Here is a 21,158-nt window from a genome sequence, read left to right as displayed (position 1 = left end):
GATGTTCCTTATTTTGGCATTTAGGCTTCTCATACCATTATCCTACTCCAGTTCCTCTCTAGTCATTTGTATTCTTGTATTATCCCTCTTCTAGACTCCAATCTCCTTAAAAAGAGAAAAAGTGTCTAATGCATTTCTACTTCTTTGTTAATATATATACCATAGCATATTCAGCAAACGTAGGATTTAATTTGATTTTCCTTATGGATCCTAACAAAATAAAAGGCAAGGCTCTGAACAAGGCACTGTTTATTTTGAAAATAGTATTTCTTTTTAGAACCCTGTGCTCCATGATTTATCTCTATATTCTCTTTTTCTTCATGTATTTATGGGATAATACTTGATTTCTTCCTTTAGAATAATTTGTGTTTTGCCATTTTTTTCATTAATAGCATTTCCTTTTTGATCTTCTGGGATGACTCTCCAGTGTGAGCTGAAGCCTACTCGTATTTCCTTGAAAGGGCCAGCTGTAAGAATCTTTTCCGATTTACACACTGAATGATCCATGAAGTCAGCCATGGTGGGAATCTTTATGCCACAGAAATCAACAAATACTGTAAATCAGGGTATTTTTCCTTAAAAATATTTACCATCATACTACTGCTACTACTTAAATCTTATATCCACATCTTTCAAATTGAATGTAAACTACTGTTTCCCTGACTGATCAATATAATTTTTCAATCTAATATTCATTACATAAAATGTGAGATATATTTCACATTGCATCATACAATGTTTTAAGTAGTGTTACTGAGATATGTTTAGTATATCATACAATTCACTTATTTCATGTATATGATGAAAAGGTTTTTCCAAAAATATATTCATAGATTTGTGCAACAATTAGTCCAATTCCAAAATACATTTAGCATGCCAAAAAGAAACCCTATCCTCAGTAGTCATTCTCCATTCCTCCTTATCTCAAGCCCTTGGCAATTACTAATCTACTTTCCATCTCTGTAGATGTGACTATTATGGACATTTCATATAAATGGAATTATAAAATATGTGGTGTTTGGTGACTGGTTTCTTCACTTAGCATAATGTTTTCAAGAATGATCTATTCTGTAGTATGTTTCAATATTTCATTCCTTTACATGGTCATATACTATTGCATTATATGTATATATCACATTTTATATGCATTCACTTGATGAATATTTGTTTTTCCCCCACTTTTGAACAATGCTGTTATGAACATTCATGTATAACACGTTTAATTTTTCATTTAAATTCCAGTAGGTTAACATACAGTGTAATATTAGTTTCAGGTGTACAGTTTAGTGATTCAACACTTACATGCAACATCTGGTGCTTATCACAAGTACACTCCTTAATCCCCAGCACCTATTTAACCCATTTCCCAAACTAAATCCCCCCTTGAAATTATCAGTTTGTTCTCTGTAGTTGAGTCTGTTTCTTGGTTTCTCTCTCTCTCTCTCTCTCTTTTATTCCCCTCTCTCCCTCTATCTCTCTTTCCCCTATGCTCATTTGTTTCATCAAAATAACAAACTTCTGCACAGTAAAAGAAACAATCAACAAGCAAAAGGCAACTTAGAGAATAGGAGAAGATACTGGCAAAGGACATATCTGATAAAGGGTTAGTATCCAAAATCTACAAAGAAGTTATAAAACTCAACACCCCAAAATGAATAATCCAGTTAAAAAATGAGCAGAAGACAAAATAGACATTTTCCAAAGAAGACACAAGGATGGCCCACAGACACATGAAAAGATGCTCACCATCACTGATCATCAGGGAAATAGCAAAAACTACAATGAGCTATCACCTCACTCCTGTCAAAATGGCTAAAATTAACAACACAGGAAACTACAGGTGTTGGCAAGCATGTGGAGAACGGGGAGTCCTCTTGTATTGTTTGTGGAATGCAAACTAGTACAGCCACTATGGAAAACACTATGAAGCATCTCAAAAAGCTAAAAATACAATTACCCTATGAACCAGCAGTTTCATTACTATGTGTTTATCTAAAGAATACAAAAATACTTGTTCAAAGCAATAGATGTAGGCCAATGTTAATATCAGCATTATCTACGATAGCCAAATTATGGAAATAGCCCAAGTGTGCATTGAATGATGAATGGAATATTAGTCAGCCATAGCAAAGAATGAAATCTTAACATTTACAATGACATCAATGGAAATGTGGAGTATTACATTAAGTGAAATAAGCCAGACAATGAAAAATATTATATGATTTCACTCATATATTGAGTTTAAGAAACAAAACAAATATGCATATGTAAGTTTTTTAGTATATATACATTTCATTTCTTTTGGGTATGTGACTTGGACTGGAATTGCTGGATCATATGATAATTCTATGTTTAAAATTTTGAGGACTGTTTTCTAATGTAGTTAAAATATTTTACATTTTCACCAGAAGTGTATAATAGTTCCAATTTATCCACATCCTGGTCAGTACTTGTTACCATCTATCTTTTTTATCATAGACATCATATTGCCTGTTAAGTGGTATCTCATTCTGGTTTTCATTTCCATAATTACAAATGATGAATATTTTTTTGCATTTATTGACCATTTGTATATGTCCTCTGGATAAATGTATATTCCAATTCTCTGCCCATTTTAAATTTCATTATTTGTTTTCATTATTAAGATGTAAGAGATTTTTATGTAACCTGAATACAAGTTATTTATCAGATACGTGATTCGAACATATTTCCTCCCATTCTGTGGATTACCTTTTTCACTTTATTGATGTTCTTGTTTAGAGCACCTTGTGCAATTTTTAAAGCTTTCATTTATGACAATCTTCAGCCACAGCATGAAAATTATTGAAAATGTCTTACCCGAACTATTTCACAGTCAACATTTAATTCAGTTGCAACTGCTTCTATTTTCTCTCTACAGACAGAACCAAGGCTGGTCATTCCATTGTCCCAGTACTTCTTAAGGGTGGCTAAGTCTCGGTCACTGAACTGAGTGCGATCTTGTAGCTGTAAAACAGATTTAAAATAATTAGAATAATCAAAGGAAAGAATATCATAGAAAGAACCGTCTGGGTGACACATGCTAGGTTAATTTAAACACATAACAGTAGTGAAATTAATTTCATAGTACTTTTTAAACAAAATATTTATTTATTTATTTATTTATTTATTTATTTATTTATTTATTTATGAGAAAGAGTGGGAGGAGGGGTAGAGGGAGAGGTAGAGAGAATCTTAAGCAAGCTCCATGTTCAGTGTGGAGCCTGATGCTGGGTTCAATCTCATGATTCTAAGATCACAACCTGAGTAGATACCAAGAGTCAGCGGCCTGACTGTGACACCCAGGCACTCCTAATTCACATTTCTTAATATTCTGAAATGGGCCTTTCTATGATATTTATTTCCATAATATGAAAGTATACTAGAATAAGATGAGTAAAAAATTTTATTTGTTAGCAATAAAGCAGTACTGATTTTAAATGGTTATTTTTTAAAAATATATTTATTCATGACAGACACAGAGAGAGGCAGAGGCACAGGCTGAGGGGGAAGCAGGCTTCATGCAGGGAGCCTGACATGGGACTCTATCCCAGGTCTCCAGGATCACACCCCGGGCTGAAGGCAGTGCTAAACCACTGGGCCATAGGGGCTGCCCCTTAAATGGTTATAATCACTTAAATAATATAATGTCATTATAAAATACAGATAAAATTTTTAAAAAGAATTTAAATAACCCACAATTCTGGAAATAGCACTTGTTGAAATTATGATGTGCATTTTTCAAAAATTTTTCTATGATACCCATATTCACATTTACACTATACACATTTCAAAAATAATAGGATAGGAGGGTGGGGGTTTGTCTCCAGCTCCTCTGCTTGAGCTGCCATCTCATCCAGTGCCCTGAGTAGATGGAATGGAACACTGATAATAAAATGTCTATTAACAATAAATAAATACATACATACATACATACATACATACATACATACATACAAACAGGATCACATCACTGTGTTATTTTTGGATAAGTTAATCTAGATTTGCCATACATATATCTTGCACTACTGTTATAATTAAAAGTATAAATAAAAGAAATATAAGAAGGAAAGGTAGCCATAAAAATCATGTTTATGGCTTCAGAAAGTTTCATAATAGAATAGAATTCTATTCTATTTGTTCCTATCCCTTTTGTTCTTAGATTTTTTAATCCAATCAACAATGGTCTTTATATATTTTTTTAATTCAATGAATCCTGGAGGCATCCCTAGGAAGTAAATTAGAAGCCTAATGGAGGGGCCCTGGGTAGCTCAGTGGTTGAGCATCTGCCTTTGGCTCAGGTCATGATCCCAGGGTCCTGGGATCGAGTCCAACATTGGGATCCCTGAGAGAGTCTGCTTCTCCCTCTGCCTATGTCTCTGCCTCTCTCTGTATGTCTCTCATGAATGAATGAATAAATAAAAACTTTTTTAAGAAGTATGATGGAATAATGACTTCCATTTTACTGATAAGGAGTCAGAAAAGCAGCGTTATGGATCTCATTCAACAGGGCATAGAATGTCCATAGCAGAGCTAGAAATAGAAATCTGATATTTTTCTAGTAACTTCACCCCATGATGCCTCCAATTATCTCACAGGATAGCGAAAAAATCTAAAAATAAATTTTAGTTAAAAATATATATCCTACAAAGCCCTGTATGTGTATATATATTTTTGTGATGAGAGAACAAGAATGGGAGAACAAGAGAGTGAGAGAAAAAAAATCTTTGAGAATGAGTTGAGGAGAAATGCTGCAGATCATGGAATGAGGTATGAGGTTCTGATGCTGCCCTCCACCTCAGAAGATATTGTCCGGTCTCATATAGGCTGCACTTCAAATCCTTTGTAGACATATACTAATTTCTTTCTTTTTAAGATTTTATTTATTTATTTGAGGGAGAGAGCAGAAGTAGGGGGAGGGAGAGGCAGAGGGGGAAGCAGACTCCTTACTGAACAGGGAGCCCAATGTGGGGCTAGATCGCAGGAACCTGAGATCATGACCTGAGAGGAAGGCAGATGCTTAACTGACTAAGCCACCCAGGCACCCCAACATATACAGATTTCAATATTCTTTTTCTAACTGAAATTTAGAATGGAGCCCTTTCCTAAATTGGATTTGAATAATAATGGAAAATAATATATACAACATATAAAATGACATATAAAAGAGTTATCATAACTAAAACTGATAAAATACTAAGCAACAAGTGCAAATTTGTTTTAAAGCTACAATCTTTCGAAAAAGAATTTTAAACATTAGGAATGAAAGCAATATATGAATGCATGGTTTACTACCAAAAGAGTGAATTTAGGCTGTATAATTAACCTGTTTGTCTATTTGTAAGAAATATAATACAGTTGTTCTGTGTGTATGTTAATCAACCAAATTGCTTATCAGATAAATCTGTTCTTCTACTTAAAAAGCCCTAATAAGTAACATGTATTATAAGTACTAGTACTGAATTACATGCTCCTAATAAATGAATCAAAATATTCCATCCAAGCTTTCTTTTTAAAAACAAGTCACATAACCTCAAGTTATTTACATAAAAATCTCATTAGGTTTTCATTCTATATTGATTATATAATAGTTTTATAGTTAAAATTCTCAAAATGGATAGCAAAATAAATGGTAGTCAGGTTCTATGTAGATTCAAATAATCCACCATAACAGCCAGCATAAGTATTCTCATATATTTTCATTGCATCAAATTCTCCAGTGAAAGACAGCCTATATTACTGTCAGAATGGAAGGAATAATTAGAACACTAAACACACTCAGCCATTAATTTGTAATTCATTTAGAAGACACCCAAAGCTGATTCATTCCTTGAATTGAACTAAATAAAACCTAACTTGATTTGTTAGAAATGTGCTGGGGTCTCAACATTACCAATGTTGATAGAATCTTTTTGCTTATTTTTTTAAAGATTTTATTAATTTATTCACGAGAGAGAGAGAGGCAGAGACACAGGCAGAGGGAGAAGCAGGCTCCATGCAGGGAGCCTGATGTGGGACTCCACACCGGGTCTTCCAGGATTAGGCCCTGGACCAAAGGTGGCACTAAACTACTGAGCCACCTGGGCTGCCCTCTTTTTGCTTATTAAGTAGAAGTTTATGGGGGAAGAGTAGTTACATTTAAAGTTCTTTTTTTTAAAGGTTTATATTTATTTATTCATGAGACTCAGAGAGGCAGAGACACAGGCAGAGGGAGAAGCAGGCTCCCCATGGGGAGCCCCATGCAGGACTTGATCCCAGGAACCCAGGATCATGCCCTGAGCCGAAGGCATATGCTCAAACACTGAGCCACCCAAGCGTCCCTATTTTTAAAGTTCTTAAGAGCGGATGGCTGGATGCCTCATTGGTTAAGCTCTGCTTTCAGCGCAGGGTATGAGCCTGGGGTTCAGGGATTGAGTCCCACATCAGGCTTCCTGGGGCGAGCCTGATTCTCCCTCTGCCTATGTCTCTGCCTCTCTCTCTTTCTCAGTCTCTCATGAATAAATAAATAAATTTTAAAAAGGTTATTAAGAGCATATTTTAACCAAGCAAATAAATAAGGTAACAAAAATAATTTATCATTATAACTGTAAATATTGACTTAGAGAAGGATAAAAAGGTGGACCCAAAGAATAAGGTAGATACTGTCTTGAAGTCAAAAATCAGTTTTGTTTTTCAATTGAGCTCTAAAGCCACTTTCACTTTACAAAGAAACTTACTGCCTAAGCCACTGGCTTAAGTTAGAGAGACATATTACACAATGCTCTTGCTGATTTTGTGAAAAGAGTGACATTCCAGTTACATTCCTTGACAATTTAGGTGAAAGCTGAGGCTTGGCCCAAGTGACCAGATAATTGTGTTGATTTTATGTGAATTATATTTAATACAACAGAAAACTTCTGGCCTCTTCACCAGCTTCAATAACATTTCTAGGAATTTAGTTATTTGTTTTCCTTTTAAAAAATAGAATTAGATGTCAAAAGTGTGATGTTGGGGAGCACAGTTTCCTGTTTTAAATGTGTATCTTAGTTAAATGTAGAACTAAACTATTTATTTGTATTCAGAGGTAACCCTTATTCCTTTAGTGTTCCATAGGTCTATTTCAATCATCAGTCAAGACACTAGGCAGCACTGCTGAGATATCAAACTTGTTTTATGAAATTCTGTTTACCTTTCCACTTGACAATGGGCTCATTAATAGCAGAGATCATACCTCTTTACTTTTTTTTATACCTCTTTACTTTCATTTTCACTGTAAAAATGAATTAATAATGTACTTGATTAAAAAAATAGTCAAACTCTCAGAAAGGTATAAAATGAGCTACATCCTCTCTTCCTTATTTACAAATTCCTATTCTAAACAACAAAGACAACTGCTATAAGTAATTTCCTTCTTTTCAAATAATAAATTTATTTTTTATTGGCGTTCAATTTGCCAACATACAGAATAAAACCAAGTGCTCATCCTATCAAGTGCCCACCCTCAGTGCCCATCACACATTCACCCCCATGCCCCGCCCTCCTCCCCTTCCACCACCCCTAGATCGTTTCCCAGAGTGAGGAGTCTTTATGTTCTGTCTTCCTTTCTGATATATCCTACCCAATTCTCCCATCACTTCTATTCCCTTTCACTATTACTTATATTCCCCAAATAAATGAGGACATATAATGTTTGTCCTTCTCCGATTGCCTTACTTCACGCAGCATAATACCCTCCAGTTCCATCCACGTTGAAGCAAATGGTGGGTATTTGTCGTTTCTAATGACTGAGTAATATTCCATTGTATACATAAACCACATCATCTTTATCCATTCATCTTTCGATAGACACCGAGGCTCCTTCCAAAGTTTGGCTATTGTGGACATTGCTGCTAGAAACATCGGGGTGCAGGTGTCCCGGCGTTTCATTGCATCTGTATCTTTGGGGTAAATCCCAAACAGTGCAATTGCTGGGTCATAGGGCAGGTCTATTTTTAACTCTTTGAGGAAACTCCACACAGTTTTCCAGAGTGGCTGCACCAGTTCACATTCCTACCAACAGTCAAGAGGGTTCCCTTTTCTCCGCATCCTCTCCAACATTTGTGGTTTCCTGCCTTGTTAATTTTCCCCATTCTCACTGGTGTGAGGGGGTATCTCATTGTGGTTTTGATTTTTATTTCCCTGATGGCCAGTGATGCGGAGCATTTTCTCTGTGCTTGGTGGCAATGTCTATGTCTTCCTCTGTGAGATTTCTGTTCATGTCTTTTGCCCATTTCATGATTGGATTGTTTGTTTCTTTGCTGTTGAGTTTCATAAGTTCTTTATAGGTCTTGGAAACTAGCCCTTAATCTGATAGGTCATTTGCAAATATCTTCTCCCATTCTGTAGGTTGTCTTTTAGTTTTGTTGACTATATCCTTTGCTGTGCAAAAGCTTCTTATCTTGATGAAGTCCCAATAGTTCATTTTTGCTTTTGTTTCTTATGCCTTCATGGATGTATCTTGCAAGAAGTTACTGTGGCCGAGTTCAAAAAGAGTGTTGCCTGTGTTCTCCTCTAGGATTTTGATGGAATCTTGTCTCACATTTAGATCTTTCATCCATTTTGAGTTTATCTTTGTGTATGGTGAAAGAGAGTGGTCCAGTTTCATTCTTCTGCATGTGGATGTCCAATTTTCCCAGTACCATTTGTTGAAGAGACTGTCTTTCTTCCAATGATTAGTCTTTCCTCCTTTATCGAATATTAGTTGACCATAAAGTTGAGGGTCCACTTCTGGATTTTCTATTCTGTTCCATTGTTCTATGTGTCCGTTTTTGTGCCAGTACCACAGTATCTTCATGATCACATCTTTGTAGTACAACCTGAAATCTGGCATTGTGATGCCCCCAGATATGGTTTTCCTTTTTAAAATTCCCCTGGCTATTCGGGGTCTTTTCTGATTCCACACAAATCTTAAAATAATTTGTTCTAACTCTCTGAAGAAAGTCCCTGGTATTTTGATAGGGATTGCATTAAACGTGTAAATTGCCCTGGGTAACATTGACACTTTCACAATATTAATACTGCCAATCCATGAGCATGGAATATGTTTCCATCTCTTTGTGTCTTCCTCAATTTCTTTCAGAAGTGTTCTATAGTTCTTAGGGTATAGATCATTTACCTCTTTGGTTAGGTTTATTCGTATGTATCTTATGCTTTTGGGTGCAATTGTCAATGGGATTGACTCCTTAATTTCTCTTTCTTTAGTCTCATTGTTAGTGTATAGCAATGCCCCTGATTTCTGGGCATTGATTTTGTATCCTGCCACACTTCGAAATTGCTGGAGGAGTTCTAGCAATCCTGGGGGTGGAGGCTTTTGTGTTTTCTACTTAGAGGATCACGTCATCGGCGAAGAGGGAGAGTTTGACTTCTTCTTTGCCAATTTGAATGCCTTTAATGTCTTTTTGTTGTCTGATTGCTGAGGCTATTGAATGCCTTTAATGTCTTTTTGTTGTCTGATTGCTGAGGCTAGGGCTTCCAGTACTATGTTGAATAGCAGTGGCAAGAGTGGACATCCCTGTCTTGTTCCTGATCTTAGGGGAAAGGCTCCCAGTGCTTCCCCATTGAGAATTATATTTGCTGTGGGCTTTTCGTAGATGGCTTTTAAGATGTTGAGGAATGTTCCCTCTGTCCCTACCCTCTGAAAAGATTTGATCAGGAATGGATGCTGTATTTTGTCAAATGCTTTCTCTGCATCTAATGAGAAGATCATATGGTTCTTGGTTTTTCTCTTGCTGATATGATGAATCACATTGATTGTTTTACGAGTGTTGAACCAGCCATGTGTCCCAGGAATAAATCCCACTTGGTCATGGAGAATAATTTTCTTAATGTACTGTTGGATCCTATTGGCTAGGATCTTGTTGAGAATTTTTGCATCCATGTTCATTAGGGATATTGGTCTGTAATTCTCCTTTTTGGTGGGGTCTTTGTCTGGTTTTGGAATTAGGGTGATGCTGGCCTCATAGAACGAATTTGGAAGTATTCCATCTCTTTCTATGTTTCCAAACAGCTTTAGTAGAATAGCTATGGTTTCTTCTTTAAAAGTTTGATAGAATTCCCCTGGGATGGCATCTGGCCCTGGACTTTTGTGTCTTGGGAGGTTTTGAATGACTGCTTCAATTTCCTCCCTGGTTATTGGCCTGTTCAGGTTTTTTGTTTCTTCCTGTTCCAGTTTTGGTAGTTTGTGGCTTTCCAGAAATACATCCATTTCTTCTAGATTGCCTAATTTATTGGCGTATAGCTGTTCATAATATGTTTTTAAAATCGTTTGTATTTCCTTGGTGTTGGTAGTGATCTCTCCTTTCTCATTCATCATTTTATTATTTTGAGTCTTCTCTCTCTTCTTTCTAATAAGGCTGGCTAATGGTTTATCTTATTAATTATTTCAAAGAACCAACTCCTGGTTTTGTGGATCTGTTCCACACTTCTTCTGGTCTCGATTTCATTGAGTTCTGCTCGAATCTTTATTAATTCTCTTCTTCTGCTGGGTGTAGGATCTATTTGCTGTTTTTTCTCCAGCTCCTTTAGGTGTAAGGTTAGCTTTTGTATTTGAGTTCTTTCCAGTTTTTGGATGGATGCTTCTCTGCAATGTATTTTCCCCTCAGGACTACTTTTGCTGCATCCCAAAGATTTTGAACGGTTGTATCTTCATTCTCATTAGTTTCCATGAATATTTTAAATTCTTCCTAAATTTCCTGGTTGACCCTTTCATCTTTTAGCAGGTTGGTCCTTAACCTCCAAATGTTTGAAGTCCTTCCAAACGTCTTGTTGTGATTTAGTTCTAATTTGAAGGCATTATGGTATGAGAATATGCAGGGGATGATCCCAATCTTTTGGTATCGGTTCTGACCCAATTTGTGACCCAGTATGTGGTCTATTCTGGATAAAGTTCCATGTGCACTTCCGAAGAATGTGTATTCACTTGCGTTGGGATGAAAGTTCTGTAGATATCTGTGAAATCCATCTGGTCCAGTGTATCATTTAAAGCTCTCGTTTCTTTGGAGATGTTGTGTTTAGAAGACCTATCGAGTGTAGAAATCACTAGTTGAAGTCACCAAGTATAAGTTTATTATTATATAAGTATGCCTTGACTTTGGTTATTAGTTGATTGATATTTTGGCAGATCCCACATTCGGGGCATATATATTGAGGATTGTTAAGTCCTCTTGTTGCATAGGTCCTTTAGGTATGATACAGTGTCCCTGTTCGTCTCTCACTACAGTCTTCGGGGTAAATTTTAGTTTATCTGATATAAGGATGGCTACCCCTGCTTTCTTTTGAGGACCATTTGATTGGTAAATGGTTCTCCAACCTTTTATTTTCAGGCTGTAGGTGTCTTTCTGTCTAAAATGAGTCTCTTGTAGACAGCAAATAGATGGGTCCTGCTTTTTTATGCAGTCTGACACCTCGTGCCTTTTGATGGGGTCATTAAGCCCATTCACGTTCAGAGGTACCATTGAAAGATATGAGTTTAGTGTCATCATGATATCTATTCAGTCCTTGTTTTTGTGGATTGTTCGACTGGACTTCTACTTAAAGGGGAATTTTAAGAGTCCCCCTTAAAATTTCTTGCAGAGCTGGTTTGGATATTCTTTCAGTTCCTGCCTGTCTTGGTAGCTCTTTATCTCTCCTTGCATTCTGAATGAGAGCCTTGCTGGATAAAGTATTCTTGGTGGCATGTTTTTCTCATTGAGGACCCTGAATATATCCTGCCAGCCCTTTCTGGCCTGCCAGGTCTCTGTGGAGAGGTCTGATGTTACCCTAATACTCCTCCTCATAAAATTCAGGGATTTCTTGTCTCTTGATTCTTTTAGGATCTTCTCTTTATCTTTGGAATTTGCAAGCTTAACTATTAAATGTGGAGGTGTTGAATGGTTTTTATTGATTTTAGGGGGGATCTATTTCCTGGATCTGAATGCCTGTTTCCCCTCCTAGATTAATGTTTTCAGCTATCATTTTTCAAACACATATTCTGGACGTGTGTCCCTTTCGGCGCCCTCGGGAACCCCAATTAAACGTAGGTTTTTCTTCCTTAGGCTGCTTTATTTCCCTTAATCTATCCTCATGGTATTTTAATCGTTTGTCTCTTTTTTCCTGTTTCCTTCTTTGCCATCAACTTGTCTTCTATGTCACTCACTCACTCTTCCACCTCGTTAACCCTCGTCGTTAGGACTTCTAGTTTGGATTGCATCTCATTCAATTGATTTTTAATTTCTGCCTGATTAGATCTAAATTCTGCAGGCATGAAGTCTCTTGAGTCCTTTACGCTTTTTTCTAGAGCCACCAGTAGCTTTATAACAGTGCTTCTGTGTTGGCTTTCTGACATTGAATTGTAATCCAGATTTTGTAACTCTGTGGGATAGAGGATTGTTTCTGATTCTTACTTCTGAGGTGAGGTTTTCCTTCCAGTCATTTTGCTCAGTGCAGAGTAGCCAAAAAGAAGTATTGGGGAAAGGAGAAAAAGTGAGTAGAGAAAGAAGGAAAGAAAAGAGAAAAAGAAAAAAGAAAAAAGGAAGAGAAAAAGGAAAAAGAGAAGAAAAAGAAAAAGAAACAAGGAAAAAAAGGGTGGGGGAAGCAAAAAGAAATTAAAAAAAAACCACGGGGGAGTATCTTCTGATTCTGTATACTTTAAGTCCCTTGGCTTCCCCTGGAACTTGTCCGTCTAGCTGGTCTTCTGGGGGAGAGGCCTGTTGTGCTGATTTTCAGGTGTTAGCACTTGGGGGAGCTGCTCAGCCCCCTGCCTGGTGCAGGGCTCAGTGGGGGTTGTTTACCCCGTGAGGCCCCAGGAGGAACAACCACAGAGGCGGCGGCCAGCTATGGAGCTCTGGATTCAGCTCCCGCAGTAGGTACAGAGCTTTCAGTCTGCAGGGGCCTGTATGCTCCGAGGGTGGGGCCGCTGATCTGCTCAGCTTGGGGTAGGATCGTCCTTGCTGTCCTGGGCCCTCCTGGCTTCTGCCTGTCCCGGGGGGAGGCCGGATTCTGGGCTGTGTCCCTGGCGCCCTGTGCTCCCGGGCCTGCGCTGTTGGATTTGCGCTACCGGCCCGCAGCCCCCTCCGCTTGGAGCCTCCGCTCAAGCCCATCGGGAGCTGCTCCCGGGTCCAGCCGTGCGCGCTGCAGCCCTTTAGGGAGCTCGGCGCACTCTCCTGGGGCGCAGGTGTCTGTTAGTCTCAGGGAGCCCGAGGGCATCCCCGCCCTCCTGCGGTCCTGCTCTAACTCCCTGCCAGCACCTTTCCCGCCCGGGAAGATTGGTGCAGCTCCTGCTTCTCCGGGTCGGTGCTTTCCTGTCCTGGGAACACTCGCCTGGGCCTTAGCCCGGCTTCTCCCGGGGCCCCTCCCCCTTGGATGCCTTTTGTTTCTTTATTTCTTTCTTCCCCGTCTTCCTACCTTGATAGAAGCGCGAAATCTTCTCACTGTAGCATTCCAGCTGTTCTCTCTTTAAATCTCAGGTCTGATTCGTAGATTTTCAGGATGATTTGAAGGTTATCTAGGTAATTTGGTGGGGACAGGTGATTTGGGGACCCTACTCTTCCGCCATCTTGCCCCTCCTCAGAGGGATGGTTTAAATAGATGATAGGCATTAAGGAGTGCAATTCTGATGATCACCAGGTGTCATAAGTACTTAATCACTATATTGTACACCCTAAATTAATATTACACTGTATTTTAACTAATTGGAATTTAAATTAAAGTTTAAAAGAATTAAAAATAAAATAAAAAATAAAGATTATTTAGAACCCCTCCCCCCAAAGAAAGTTCTTGCATCCCAGGATAAATTCAACTTGGTCACAATTTATGAATCTTTTAATATGCTGTTTAATTCAGTTTGCTACTACTTGTTTAAAAATTTTGCATGTATATTCATCGGGGTTATTGATCTGTAGTTTTCTTATAGAGCCTTTGTCTGACTTTGAATCAGGGTAATGCTGGCCTCTAAAAATGTGTTTGGGTGTTTCTTGCCTTTTTTTTTTACAGCTTTCATAGACCTAGTGTATGTAGCATCCCATTACCATTCTGAGACAGAGGAGGTAGAAACCAGTTGCTTGGTAGCACTCTGAAAATCTGGGATACTGAATATTTGATACATCTCTTACCCTCTTCAAGAAGAAGCTGGGATCCAAGGGTTTCCTCCTAATACTATGGTGCTATGCCAATGGTAGGGATTATAATGAGAGTATCTCCAATTTTCTTACCAGTTTCAATGTGGCTAGTTTTACACTTGCCCTGGGGCCAGGAACCTCTAACTTGTTTCTTGATTTCTCACAAAAGAACTTCTATGTGTATTGCTGTGGAACTGATAGGTCTGTCAGGGGAAAGACAGTTTAGGGCTTCCTATTCTTCTATCTTGCTGATGTCACTTCCATTATTTTTTTATAGGTTAACACTAGAATTTCAAAGGTTTAGACTGATTATTAGTTTATATGACTCTCACGTATTACTCTTTTTTTTTCTAAAGAGAACATATTATATTTTGGCAGTTTTAAATTGTATTACGTATTTGAAACATTGTAGTGCTCTTTGGCTCTCAATGTTGATTTTTTATAAATCCTAAAATCATGTAAAGTTGTTAAAAGATCTTAAAATATATTGCAATTAACCTGAGTAGCTTGCTAAATACTAATTTAATTTGTAAATTTCTTCTTTCTGCTACAAGTTATGAGAAGATATTTTAAGAAAATCTCAGGGTATAAATAGAAGTAACAGAAAATTAGAATTCAAATGAAATTACAAATAAATCCAGGAGGTTTCATAGACCTATAGTCCTTTTGGGAATAAAAAAGTCACTTAAAATTTTGGTAAGTTTATTTTCATAATATGGCTTAATTACTGACAGACAATGGATTCTGATCAGTGCACCCCAACCAGAAGAATAAGGACAGTGTTTTACAACTTTGACTTATCATAAGAATCACCTGGCCATTTTTTAAAAGATTTTATTTGTTTGAGAGAAAGAGAGAGAGAGAGAGAGAGAGAGAGAGGGAGAGAGAATGAGCAGAGGGGTGGGGCAGAGGGAGATATAGAGCAGACTCCCCTCTGGGCAGGGACCCTGACATAGGGCTCAATCCCAGGACCCTAAGATTTGACCTGATCCAAAGGCAGATGCTTAACCGACTGAGCCACCCAGGCACCCCTCAGCTGGCCATTTATTAAGAATACTATTTTTAGGTCTTCCCTTAGAGATTCTGATTTGCTAGATTTTGGATAATATCCAGACATTTATTTTGACACAGCACATCCACCCTCAACACACAGTGATTCCTATGGTAAGGCAAGGTTGGGAAACAGTATACTGCCTTGACAGATTCAAGATACTGACTGCTATAAACTGTTAATTCCAGGGGCTGAAAAGAAGAGAATGCTATTAGTACCCATTATCAGCGACTTGCTTAAAAAGTTAAACCTCCATATTTTTGCAAACCTGACTGGAACAGCTACCCATCTTCTTTCTTCCATTCTCCTTGTAGTCCAAACATAATCCTAAACATGCCAAGACTCCAAAGAAATAAAAATAAATAGGCGATCTTACTAGAAAGAAAAGCTGAGGACCCCTACAAACAATAGCTTTTTTGCTTTGCTGATTCTACTACAAGGCAAAATACCAAAGATTGTTAGATCACAAGTCAGAAGAGACTTGAGTTCTAATCAAAGTTTAATCATTTGATAGATATACAGTATTTTCAAATAATTTAATCATTCTGCATTTAGTATTTTCATAAAGGAAATATAAATAAAAATGTCTACCCTATCTATCTTTTAAAATATTTGCACAGATTAGAATAAGGTGGCATAAATAAAATACAGTTGGCCCTTGAATAATATGAACGTTAGGGGCACTAACCTCTGCAAAGTCAAAAATCTGTGTATAACTTTGACTCCTCACAGCCTCCTCAACTGTACTAAGGGCCTACAGTTGACCAGAATTCTTACCAATGAAATAAACATTTGATTAACAAATACATACTGTATTCTTACAATGAAGTAAGCTAGAGAAGAACATGTTATTAATAAAATTATAAAAGAAAATGCATTTATAGTACTGTATTTAAAAATCTGCATGTAAGTAGACCCATGCAGTTCAGACCCATGTTGTTCAAGGGTCAATTGTAACTTTAAACTATAAATAACTATGCATATGTTAGAATGATTTTTACTACTGAAGAGCCAAAATCTAATACAAGTAGTATTTCCATACATAGATTGTTATAATAACAATCAGAATGATTTTGTAGTTCATAAAATTCAAAAATACAGCATCCAGATTTTTAAAATGCTACCTTAATTCCCTAATTTATATAGACCTATTTTCATTCCACAAGTGGAATGAAAGCATATTTTCTTACAGTTTGGTTAATACAAGAAACTAAAGCACACAAAATTCCGCATTTTTTTCTGTATTGGGAATGAACCCCATTTTTACATTTCTATTTTAATAAATTTTTACTTATTTATGATAGTCACACAGAGAGACAGAGAGAGGCAGAGACACAGGCAGAGGGAGAAGCAGGCTCCATGCACTGGGAGCCCGACGTGGGATTCGATCCCAGGTCTCCAGGATGGCGCCCTGGGCCAAAGGCAGGCGCCAAACCGCTGCGCCACCCAGGGATCCCCCATTTTTACATTTCTAAGCACAGTTTTCAATAATCTTTCTGAGGCTTTCTGTAAACCACATTTCTGCCTTTGAACCAACTGTCTTTGAATGAGATTTTGCCAACAGAGTGGTAGATGTTCCTTCCTTTCATTTTGTTTTCTATTTCTGTCAGCATCATCCTAGGAATAGCAGTTCATCCTGGCACTGATTGCTGGTAATAGTAGCAATCAGTTTCGGTTTTCTCACATTACTAGAATCAGCCTCCTTGTGCCCCCAGAGATAACATCATTAGCTGGCAGGGTACCAATACTCGGAAATCTGAGTCTTAGCTTAGCAGATCCCCTCATTTAATTTTGTAGCTTCTGAAAATCCAAACTTCACTTTGTCTTCTTAGCCCCAGGGGTGACAGCAACCTCACACATTTACACTCTTGTTGCTTCAAAGTTTCCTCTTTGGTTTTAAAAATTATCTAAAATTTGTCTAAACAATTTATCATATTAAATTCCTCTGGCGTGTTTTCTGTTTTCCTGCATGGACACTTATTGATACAAACTGTTCATTTAACAATCAGTTTCACAAAAATGACCTTTCAGGATGATGTGTTTGTGGACAATAACTATTGCATGAATAGAATATTAGACACAGTGTGGTACTGGCACAAAAACAGACACATAGAACAATGGAACAGAATAGAGAACCCAGAAGTGGACCCTCAACTTTATGGTCAACTAATATTCAATAAAGGAGGAAACACTATCCACTGCAAAAAAGACAGTCTCTTCAATAAATGGTGCTGGGAAAATTGGACATCCACATGCAGAAGAATGAAACTACACCACTCTCTTTCTCCATACACAAAGATAAACTCAAAATGGATGAAAGATCTAAATGTGAGACAAGATTCCATCAAAATCCTAGAGGAGAACACAGGCAACACCCTTTTTTGAATTCAGCCACAGTAACTTCTTGCAAGATACATTCATGAAGGCAAAAGAAACAAAAGCAAAAATGAACTATTGGGACTTCATCAAGATAAGAAGCTTTTCCACAGCAAAGGATACAGTCAACAAAACTAAAAGACAACCTACAGAATGGGAGAAGATATTTGCAAATGACGAATCAGATAAAGGGTAGTTTCCAAGATCTATAAAGAACTTATGAAACTCAACACCAAAGAAACAAACAATCCAATCATGAAATGGGCAAAACACATGAACAGAAATCTCACAGAGGAAGGCATAGACATGGCCAACATGCACATGAGAAAATGCTCGGCATTACCTGCCAAAAGGGAAATACAAATCAAAACCACAATGAGATACCCCCTCACTCCAGTGAGAATGGGGAAAATTAACAAGGCAGGAAACCACAAATGTTGGAGAGGATGCGGAGAAAAGGGAACCCTCTTACACTGTTGGTGGGAATGTGAACTGGTGCAGCCACTCTGGAAAACTGTGTGGAGGTTCCTCAAAGAGTTAAAAATAGACCTGCCCTACGACCCAGCAATTGCACTGTTGGGGATTTACCCCAAAGATGCAGATGCAATGAAACGCCGGGACACCTGCACCCCGATGTTTCTAGCAGCAATGTCCACAATAGCCAAACTTTGGAAGGAGCCTTGGGGTCCATATAATATGAATGGATAAATAAGATGTGGTTTATGTATACAATGGAATATTACTCAACCGTTAGAAATGACAAATACCCACCATTTGCTTCAACATAGATGGAACTGGAAGGTACTATGTTGAGTGAAGTAAGTCAATCGGAGAAGGACAAACATTGTATGTTCTCATTCATTGGGGAATATAAATAATAGTGAAAGGGAATATAAGGGAAGGGAGGAGAAATGTCTGGGAAATATCAGAAAGGGAGACAGAACATAAAGACTCCTAACTCTGAGAAACGAACTAGGGATGGTGGAAGGAGAGGAGGGTGGGGGGTGAGGTTGAATGGGTGACGGGCACTGAGGGGGGAACTTGACGGGATGAGCACTGGGTGTTATTCTGTATGTTGGTAAATTGAACACCAATAAAAAATAAATTTATTATAAAAAAAAGTCGTGAATGATGGAGGATTGGGGACAGAAGCTAAAGAGAAGAGGAACTTTAAAGACATGTCTGTTTCTAAAAAAAAATTAAAAAAATAAAAAAGACATGTCTGTTTCTGTATGTGTATGAGTGGTATTGAACATAGAAATATAGTTCATCATAACAATCACTCTAAACCTCAAGTACTCTAATACTATATTAGTTTTCCAAATGGATTCATCCTTCTTTATTCCTTTTTTTGGTTAACGGAATTTCATTTTCCTAGTCACCATTATAAAGAAAAAAATTAGAAGTCACCTATGATTTCATCTACTCATTCATTCTTTCTACATTGAATCAGTTATCAAGTCCAATCATTTTTCTCCTTTACACCTATTGTATTCACTACCTCATTCTATCCACACTGTTACCGTCTTCATTCAGGTCATCATTTCCTGCTTGGAGTATTGAAATTGTTTTAGATTGTGTTCCCAGCTTCAGTTTAGTATTTTTCCAACTGCTAAAGGTTTACCAATCTCACTGATTTTTACCCAGAATTAGATTGTTTGTTCATTGATTTTATCTATCCCTTTCATATTTTAATTTCCATGATTTCTGCTCTTTTAATTTCCTGCCTTCTGTTTGCTCTGGGTTTGTTTTGTTCACATTTTTCTAGTTTCTTGAAATACAAACTTAGATGTTCAATTTGAGTCCTTTCCTCATTTCCAATGTTAGTATGCAGTGTTGCAATGAAAATTTTAGTACTGTTTAAGCTATATCCCACCTGTTTTGATTGCTGTATTTTCATTTCTGTGTAGTTATATGTATTTTCTTCTGTGATTCTCTCTTTGATTCATGGATTATTTAGAATCATGTTGTTTAATTTCTATGTAATTAGTTAATGTTCTTATTGTTTTCCTGTTACTCAGTTCTAGTTTGATTCCAGTGAAGTCAGAGTTTACAATATGTACGGTTTCAATCTTTTAAAGCTATTGAGACTTTTTTTATGGTTTTGGATAAGGTGTATCTTGATGAATGTTCCAAGGACCTTTATTTTTTTTCCAAGGACCTTTAAAAGCTATGTTCTCTTCTTGTTGGGTGGAGTATTTTATACATGTTCTATATATTTTTATTAGATCTTATTGGTTGTGTTGTTCAAATCTTCTTTGTCCTTATTGATTTTCTGTCTCGTAGTTTTATCAGTTTCTGAGAAGACAGTGTTGAAGTACCAATCTATAATTGTATACTTGCCTATTATCCTTCCTGCTCTATCAGTTTTTGCTTCAGGCATTTTGAAGATCTATTTCTTTTGTACAATTTTAGGATTGATAGGTCTTCCTGGTGAATATACCATTTTACAGTATATAATTACTTCTCTTTATCTAGTAATTTTATTTATTTTAAAGTCTATTTTAGTTTTATTGATTGCTTCCTTTGCTGTACAGAAGCTTTTTTATCTTGATGAGGTCCCACTAGTTCATTTTTGCTTGTTACATTTACCTATGTTGATGTGTCTAGGAAGAGGTTGCTGCCTGTGTTCTCCTCTAGGATTTTGATGGTTTCCTGTGTCACACTTAGATTTTTCATCTGGTTTGAATTTACTTTCCTCTGTAGTGTAAGAAAGTGGTCCAGGTTTATTCTTCTGCATGTTTCTGTCCAGTTTTCCCAACAGCATTTGATGCAGAGATTGTCTTTTTCAAATTGGGTATTCTTTCAGCTTTGTTGAACTTTATTTGACCATATATTTATGGGTCCAATTCTGAGTTTTCTATTCTGTTCCATTGCCTATGTGTCTGTTTTTGTGCCTGTACCAGAATGTCTTGACAATCAAAGCTTTGTAATATTGCTTGGTGTCTGGAATCATGATGTCTCAAGCTTTGGTTTTCTTTTTCAGGATTGCTTTGGTTATTCAGGGTCTTTTGTGGTTCCATACAAATTTTAGGACTGTTGTTATAGATCTGTGAAAAATGCTGGTGGTATTTTTTAATTTATTAATTTAAATCCAATTAGCCAGCATGTAGTACATAGTTTTAATGTAGAGAGAAGCAATCAATAAAGCTAAAAGGCAGCCCATGGAAGATATTTGCATAATATCTGATAAAGGGTTAGTATCCAAAACCTATAAGGAACTTACCAAACACAACACCTAAAAAAACAAATAATCCAGTTAAGAAATGGACAGAAGAGATGAATAGATCCTTTTACAAAGAAGACATTCAGATATTAAAACATGCTCGGGAGTGCCTGGGTGGCTCAGTGGTTGAGTGTCTGCCTTTGGCTCAAGCTGTGATCCCTGTGTCCCGGGATCAAGTCCTGAATCAGGATCCCCACAGGAAGCCTGCTTCTCCCTCTGCCTATGTCTCTGCTTCTCTCTGTTTCTCATGAATAAATAAATAAAATCTTTTAAAAAAACATGTTTAACATCACTCATCATCAGGGAAATACAAGTCAACACTACAGTGAGATGCCACTTCACATCTATCAGAATGAATATATTTAACAACTCAGGA

The 21,158-nt window shown here is 37.2% G+C and overlaps 1 protein-coding gene across 6 annotated transcripts in view; it reads right to left on the bottom strand.

Moving 5' to 3' along the window:
- The window catches only part of HDX (highly divergent homeobox), a 306,534-nt gene that overhangs the window by 178,195 nt on the left and 107,181 nt on the right, over window positions 1–21,158 (bottom strand). For 5 of the 6 annotated variants that reach the window (XR_013374357.1, XR_013374360.1, XR_013374358.1 and 2 more), the window contains exon 5: window positions 2,839–2,985. Coding sequence is in view for 2 of the 6 variants with exons in the window: in XM_077887326.1 (XP_077743452.1) it covers window positions 2,839–2,985 (147 nt within the window). In the remaining 4 variants the exon portion in view is untranslated. Of the gene's footprint in view, window positions 1–241; window positions 529–2,838; window positions 2,986–21,158 lie in introns of those variants that run through there. The other variant, XM_077887327.1, reaches the window with a different exon arrangement.

This window comes from Canis aureus, chromosome X (assembly GCF_053574225.1).
Source record: "Canis aureus isolate CA01 chromosome X, VMU_Caureus_v.1.0, whole genome shotgun sequence".
NCBI lineage: Eukaryota > Metazoa > Chordata > Mammalia > Carnivora > Canidae > Canis > Canis aureus.
The sequence above is the reverse complement of the archived record's forward strand: the minus strand, read 5'-3'. Positions and strand labels throughout refer to the sequence as shown.